This window comes from Coturnix japonica, chromosome 3, assembly GCF_054131305.1.
Source record: "Coturnix japonica strain WE chromosome 3, WE-NBRP24, whole genome shotgun sequence".
NCBI classification, from domain to species: domain Eukaryota; kingdom Metazoa; phylum Chordata; class Aves; order Galliformes; family Phasianidae; genus Coturnix; species Coturnix japonica.
Genome location: NC_140665.1, coordinates 87,960,477 through 87,968,456, shown reverse-complemented (window position 1 = coordinate 87,968,456; position 7,980 = coordinate 87,960,477). Strand labels below are relative to the sequence as shown.

At 44.7% G+C, this 7,980-nt stretch overlaps 1 protein-coding gene across 2 annotated transcripts in view; it reads left to right on the top strand.

Moving 5' to 3' along the window:
• The first annotated feature begins 4,514 nt into the window (after positions 1 to 4,514).
• The window catches only part of PXDN (peroxidasin), a 73,347-nt gene continuing 69,881 nt past the window's right edge, over positions 4,515 to 7,980 (top strand). The window contains exon 1 of one of the 2 annotated variants that reach the window (XM_015859355.3): positions 4,515 to 4,873. In XM_015859355.3, the coding sequence (XP_015714841.2) occupies positions 4,677 to 4,873 (197 nt within the window). In that variant the 5' untranslated portion in view covers positions 4,515 to 4,676. The remainder of the gene's footprint in view (positions 4,874 to 7,980) is intronic. The other variant, XM_085542152.1, reaches the window with a different exon arrangement.

Genomic DNA, 7,980 nt, shown 5'->3' with positions numbered 1-7,980 from the left:
TAGCAATCTTGAATTTTGCTTCTGCCATTTGAAGGTTAAATGTCAGATATGTGTAGGGTCCTGTGCAAGCATATTGTAACAAAAGCTCTTCACACATGTTTTTTATTGTGCTTTTTGATATATAAATAAATGATTAGTTATTTTACAGTCTGTTCCTCTCAGCTGTTGTGGTTACTGATGGCTAAGTTGGTCCTAAACGATAAACTGAGTCACAGTTCTGTCTCTGCCGATGTATATGGAAAGAGTTTCCAATGTTAGTTATCTGGAGATGTGCTGAAATATCTTCAATGCCTTGCTTTATTTCCAGAGATAGAATGCTAACTGTAGAAGTGAAATCAAAGAGGCTTGTGCCTATATTTCTTATACGATTATTTAGCAAAACAAAATATAAATATATTAACTATTTGGTCTTTTAAAAAGCATTTCTTTTTTACTACCTCAGTAAAGCAGAAGCCGTGTAACTGAATTACTAGTACGAAGTAAAACCAGCAAGTGGCAGTATTTGACAAAAAGTCTGGGAGATAAGTAGGAAACTCAAAAAGAAATGGAGATTTTTGTGTTACATCTAGCAGTGAGTAAAGGGCTTCTCCCAGCACTCAGAAAGAAAAGTCTCTTATTTCCAGAGTAAATATCTTTTGCTAGGCCAGCTCCTCAATGAGAGAACTCAGTAAGTCAGTTCTCACTGATATTTATATGCATGTTGAAGACAAATAACCTTACACCTTTTATAGAAATGCTTTTATTAAAATTGACCAGGAACAGAAAGATGTATGAAAACCATTTAGAAGTTTAATTAGAAACTTCCCTGCCATCAATTCAGGATAGTGTGCAGTCAATATTAAAGTCAGCATACGGTGTTTTTTTTTACAGTGCACTTTAGGAAAGAAAATAAGGTAGGGGTAAATCAGATTGGAGGATGGAAGTTTTCTGTAACTTTCAATAATGGAATCGTAGAATTGTTTGAGTTAGAAGGGACCCTCAAAGAACGTCTAGTCCAAGTTGCCTGCAATGAACAGGGACATAATAAAAGAGCATTCAAAAGCCAAAAAGGGTGCTTAGCATTATTGCCAGCAAGTACGAGCTATGGAGTGATGTTAGTGTTTGTAGCACCAAAAACATGTGAGAACCAGAAGACAAGAATATGGTGAATTTGAAATGGTGAACCAGATTCACGGAAGAGCAAGACTTTCTCCAACCTTTAAATGCTACAGTGTTACATTAACGCCATAGATGCTCAAAGAAGTGCCCTTCTGACCCGCTTTTCTTCTTCAAGTCATTGAGCTGTTTCTTATTGATTTCAGCTGCAGCAGTCACAAGTACTTTGTGTCTCAAGTTTGTTCAAGACAAACTTTTTAGTCTCTTTATGTTACTGCAACATAATATTGCTTATGAAAGAAGAAAAGGAGAAATAGACAGTGTTTTGAGGTTGAGAAAGCAAACACTAAAACGAAGGAAATTCATCTTCTTCCTGTTGCAGCTGCATTAAGGCACAGCCTTCAATAAAATATGTTTTTGAACAGCTTTGTTTAATTCATAAAATAAATCACAACCTAGGGATAAAAGCTCACATGCTACAGAAAGCTTGTGAAGAACAGTTAAGAAGATGTGAGAGATTCCAAAAATGAGATTAATTTCCAACATGCAGCGGTGTAAACAACTTTACTATGCAGCTTTAAATAAAGTGGGTTTCCTTTTTGACCCGCTCTCTAAACATCTTTTTAAAACTCCCTCGTTCCTACTTGAGAAAATCTCTTGAAAGCTTTTTTGGATCTTCCTATTCATCTCTGAGAGGACTTCTCCACCCACCCACATTTCTCTGCTCTCTCCCTGCCAAGCTGGTGTGCATTTTATGGGCTGAAAACAAGATACAGTCCTTGGCCTTGGGAAACGTGGCCTTTACGTTTGAAGCTTTAATCAGCGTACTGACAGAATTGACTGCAGTCTCAGCATCTCAGTGAATGTCAGGTTAATCTGCATTATGTTTTAATTAGAAGCAATAATATTCTATGCTGTTGCAGTGCTGAGCTAATTGCTCACCACCTCACATACCAGCAGGCTCCGCAGGGCATGAACACTCCATCTGAAATGCCTTATGAGGAATTCATAATGCATTAGCCAAGAGCCTGGAGGTTACACATAACTTAAAGTAAATGGCAAGGATGCTATTTAACATGCCAAGGCTAAATCACCTAATTTGGAGGAAAATATCTGCTCTCTGGGAATCATAGAATTATTAAGGTTAGAAAAGCTGCCAAGGTCATCTAGTGCAACCATCAGCCCACCCCCACCATGCCACTAACCTTAGTGCCATAACTCATCAGTTTTTGAGCATCTTCAGGGGCAGTGACTCCACCACTGCCCTGGGCAGCCTGTGCCAATGCATCACCGCCCTTTTGGAGAATAAATATTTCCTGATATCCAATCTGAACTTTTACTCTGACTCTTGGAATAATATCTGTATATCAGATATTTCCAATGCATAATGCAATAGCCTAGTAAGTTCCCAGATGCTATAAGAATTTCAGAACCAATTTAAATACCTACATGAAGTTTAATCAGCTTTCACTACATTCTTTATTTTCAGATGAGAATCATCATAAAATACCACAGTGCCACAAAATAAACTAATATAATATTTTCTTAAATGCTATGAAATATAGAATCATAGAATCATTTGAATTGGAATGGACACTTAAAGATCATCTAATGCAACTCCCCAGTAATAAACAGTGACCTGCAGCTAGATCCTCACTTAGCAGTAGCTCCGTATTACTATCTGATTATCTAAGCACACAGGCTCTGCTGCTTTTTGTATGGGCACTGAGGGATGACAGATTTACAGCAGTCACGATGCTCTCATGTGAGTGGCATTTCCAGGAGCAAAAACTAACTCTGCCAATACTTGCACTGTGTAGGTCAAAAGTGTCCGAGCTTTTCCTGGACCAGGAAATAAGTGTGATTTCCAGACTGTGTACGTGGTCCAGCACCAATTACAAATGCAGAGGCAGTGATACACACGGCAGATGCTTGCTGAATCCACTTGGAGGTGATACACACTCTAACTGCAAACTCTCCAGCAAACTCTCACAGACTCTCTTCTGCTTCAGCCTACCATCCTTTGCTGTACAGAATAGCTGATGTGTATCTGAGTTTCTGTGCTGAAGTAACAGATTAAGCCCAGCTCTACATTCAGGTTTAGAAATGTACCAAATTCAGTGTCAGAGCATTAGGAGCAGTCCAGGAACCTTTGACTCTCCAATTATCAGCACTGAACATCCCCTATCTCAGATAGATTTGGGCTTCCTTAATGGGCTTGGGGCTCTCTAGAACAAGAAAAACCTGTCTGTGCTTAAATCAGGTAACTCCTTTTTAAGAGACTTTACTTTACTTCACCTTAGGGAAGAGACATGTAACATCTCATGAATAGAAGCATGTTTTGGTCACCAGAGCGGGCCCAGAACTGAGTTCCAGCACTCACAGTGCTCCTCAGGCTTTGATTTCTTACATTTGGTGTGCAGTTTGGTGTGGGAAAAAAAGAAAAAATGTGGATTAATTATCTGACATGATAAAACCAAGTTCTCACAGAGAGATTTGGAGTAAGAAGAATCACTACAGCTGTTTTAGCCAAGAATGGTCTCTGCTTTTGTCATGTTTATTTATTTGTTTTAAGGAAAAGGACCACAGGCAACCCTGCAGAAGTGTCCTGGGTTATTTCTATGGTGGGAACTGGAGTTTTTCACACCCCTCATCTGTAAGAGTGTGTTGTTATATATTCAATTGGTGAGCTGTGGCCACAGCTACCTCAGAAAGGACTTGTCATTGACTTCACTTGGGAGAGTCAAAGCCAAGAAAACACTGGAGGAGAGGTGTTCGCTTGCTTTGGACATGACTTCATCAAAGAATGACACTATTCTGAAAGTGAGAAACCTCAAAGGGAATCTAGTAGAGTATTTTGAGGGGGTGATGAGATTGCAGCAGATGAGGCTGCAGACATAGTTCCTGCAAGCTTAGATGCATCCTTGTGGTCTTACAGCTCCTGGGCTGTGTATGCACTCACCCAAACACAGCAGCTGAGTGCAGATCTGTGAAAATCCCACAGACTTATATGGTCCAACACTGAGAGTGGACAGTCCGGGGTTGTGTACATGGGAGGAACGGCATTAGATGCACAGAACTTGCATGTTCCCACGGGGGTAACATGAGGTCAGTGCTGTCCTCTTTGCCCCAGTGGACAGGGAGCAAAGAGGACGGAGGTGTGGCTGCAAGCAGTGGTCATAGAGAGTATTGGGGATGCGCACTGATTTTCTTGTTTGCGTCTCCTCCTCGTCTTTCTTTCTCATCTGCCTTCTCCCTTTCTTTTCCTTTCCCTTTCCCATTTTCTCCCCCCTTCCTCTCCTTTCCCTCCTAACCTCCCACTCCCCCCTTAGTCCCCCAAGGGTCACCTCCCCGTGATCTGGGTGCTCAGCTCTGCTTCCAGCTCGGGGCTGCGGGGCGGCTCCCAGTCTGGAGCCGGCCGGGGCGGTCCCACCGCCGTCCCCTCCTCCTCCTCCAGCCTGCGCGGGGCAGGGGAGCGCCCCGCCGCCGCCGAGCACAGCGGCAGCCGCGGCGCGGAGCTGCTGCCGGACCCCTTCCTCCTCCTCCACTTCCTCCTCCTCCTCCTCCCCCGGCCGCTCAGTATGGCCCCCCCCGGGCTCTGCCTGCTGCTCCTGCTCCTGAGCAGCGCGGGGCTCGCCCCCTCCGCCTCCGCGCAGCCCCCTCCGCAGCGCGGGAGCGTATGGTGCCCCAGCCGTTGCCTCTGCTTCCGCAGCACCGTGCGCTGCATGCATCTGATGCTGGAGAGCGTGCCCGCCGTGTCGCCGCAGACCACCATCCTGTGAGTTACCGGGATCGGGAGGGGATACCTGCGGGGAGGGGAAGCACTCGGGGCGGCGGTGGAGCCTCGGCCCTTTGTTTGCAGCCGGGGGAGGGGGCTCGGCCCCGCTGCGGAGTTCTCGGCCCGGAGCTCCCGGAGGCTGCGGAGGGAGGGTTTGGCAAGAGGGGGACCGACGGGACGGGTGGATGAGGGCTCTCCGCTCGCTGCGAAGGCGTGGTGTCCATATAGGAGCAAACCGGGATTCAAATGTTGGCCTTGCCCGCTTCGAGACACTACCGAACTTGAGGACGTGCAACCCTACGGACCGTGCGGTCCTGTGCTTTAAGCAGGAGGGACTGAACTGTCAGCTGAAGTGCCCATCCGGTCCTCTGCAGGGTCAGGGCTCGGCTCTTGGGAGCGGGATTGCGGCAGGAAGTTGAAACTAGACGATCTTTGAGGTCCCTTCCAACCCAAGGTATTCGGTGGCTGTGGTTCTGTTGGCTGTAAGATTTGGCGCTGCTGAAACTCAGCACTCGCATTGGTTTTATTGAGACGGTCACCTTCCCAGCCGTTTTTTTTTCCCCTTGACAATAAACACAAAGTTCTAAGGAAGCATTGCGTGCAGGTTCCTGTCAAGGGAAGGGTTTGTTCTGCTGACCCACTCCTGTGCTGTTGCTGCAGTCAGAGCTCCTGGCACCAGCCCTGCCCATCCCTGCGCACATGTACTCGTGCAAGCTGAGCAGTGCTTGGCCCTGGGAATCTTCTTGCTGGGCCTCCTGTAATAAATGGAGTTTTGATTTTGGCAGGTATTTTCAAAGGGGATCCATAAAGCCTCGGTGTGTTTCAGCTTCCAAGTGTTGTTTAATGTGAGGTGTACAGTCATTTAACATTAACTGAGTTCCTCCTTGGCAAGGAGCTTGTCCTTTTGGCAGAGCCCGATCGGTCCAGCAGCACTTGTAAGCCTTTTAGGGAACAATTCAGGAAGTGGGTGGTTAATGTTTCTTACATTTGAAATAAAGTACATTCACAGAACACCTTCTGCCTGGAGATTACAGGAAACCATGTAAAAGTAGTTGTCCAAATAATCTTAAATAAGTTAAAAATAAATTAAAGATACATATATACAAATTGTGAACTTTAGAGTATTGAGGGGAAACTTTTGTTTCACATTAGAGGTAGTGAGAGATAGAAGAGCTGCAGTGGCACAAAGTGTTTGATGGCTTTGGCCAGGGCGGAGCTCCCCTTACGGTGGGTATTTATAATCTTGCAGTGACTCAGAGCAGAATGTATGAACAATGTGAGCATTATACTCTTCTAACCCCGCTAATATATCAGATTGTCTGGTATCCCAAATCAGAGTGGTCATTCTTGCATAGTACTTCCTGCAATGCAGCAGAAGTAATCAGAAAGAAGTTATGGAGTTATTTTTCAGCTTGATGAAGAACAGTGATTCTCAAAGTAGGCTGTGGGTGATCATTGTTCTTCATAATGTAATGGGGCCTTTTCATCTAGGTATTGGTATTTTCCTTTCTTCAGCAGCTGTCAAGGGACAGCTATAAATAAGCTGAAGTCTTCAGTAGTACAACTTTTATAAACACGAAGTTACTCCTTCTGTTAGGGCTCTGCTGGATGGGAGTGGGGAGGAGATGAAGTGGAAGATAATCAGGCAGCATGTATCTCTTGGACAAAGAACACTGATAAAACTTGTTCAGCCACAAGCATGGCCAGGTTAGACGTGGCCCTTGGCAACCTGATTTAGTGGATGGCAACTCTGTTCAGAGCAGGGGGTTGGAATTGGGTGGGCTTTAAGATTCCCTCCAACCCAAGCTGTTCTGTGGTATCATTCTATGATTGTATGTAAACATGCTTGCCTACGCTATGAACTGCTTACCTTTGGTTCTAGGAAGTATGGCATCTGTCCGAAGTGCTCACTGATTTACCAAGTGGTGTAATGACCATATTTACCTTACTGCTTTGTGGAACTGCAGTTTCTTTAAAAAAGAAAACTTAAAAAGGCATGAAATCAAGAGTATTTATTTCAGTGCCAGTTTGATTGTCAGTTACTAATGGATTAAGCCCATTTTTTGGACGTTTGTAAATTCCATATTTGTGTGTGCTTTATTTCTTTCTTAAGACTCAGGTTACCTGTGACGTAATGTTGTAACAACATTGCTGTGCGGTCTTGTTTATAAACATATATTTATTTTGTGTTTTTCCAAACCTTGGTTCTGAAAGCTATTGCATTTTTGGAAGCAGAGTTGACTTCGGTCTACTTCACATATAATTTTTTTCTATGGATTAAAACAGCGTGGGGCCAGAACAACAGTGCAGCCAAATGTTTTTCCCCCACATATCAAAAATGTCTACTCATAATCCCAGGCTCGCTTTTGAAAACTGCTTATAACATTGCTGGTTGCTGACCTTGCCAGTGTTACTCCTGGCTGTACATTTTCTCACTCTTCCTGCTTCCCCCACTTTTTGGCACATCCCCTTCTTTGCTGCAGGCTGGGATCCATGGCTTAGATTTCTTCTGTGCAGGGGCTTCTTGCAGCTTCAGAAGTGCTCATGGCATCTTGCATGAGCATGTGATTTCACCTGGCGTGAGAGGACTTCTCCTGTGTGTAGAAGATGTGATCCTTTTTGTAGCAGGAGCTCTAGGATCCCAATGATACAATCATAGAATGGATTGAGTTGGAAGGGACCTCGAAGATCATCTAGTTCCAATCTACAGCTGTGGGCAGGGTTGCAGACTGGTAGATCGTGTTGCCCTATCCAGCCTTGGCCTTAAGCTGATTTTTCCTTGAGAGGGAAGCCTCATCTCCAGAACTGACTGCAGACCACTTCATGCCTTCAGTGCTGTTGTGGAAGGTTCCTTTAATCTCTATCTGTGAGTGCTGGTGTACCCACAGAAATTGTTGTATGTATGAGACCACTGAAGTGGTCGAGGAATGTAAAATTCTCGGTATAGAACTGCTGCTGTCCTCTTTTCACAGAATCACAGAATGACCCGGGCTGGAAGGGACCTCAAGGATCATGTAGTTCCAATCCCCCTGCCTGGCAGGGCCACCAAACATACACATTTACTAGATCAGGTTGCCCAGAGCCCTGTCCAACCTGGTCTTGAACAC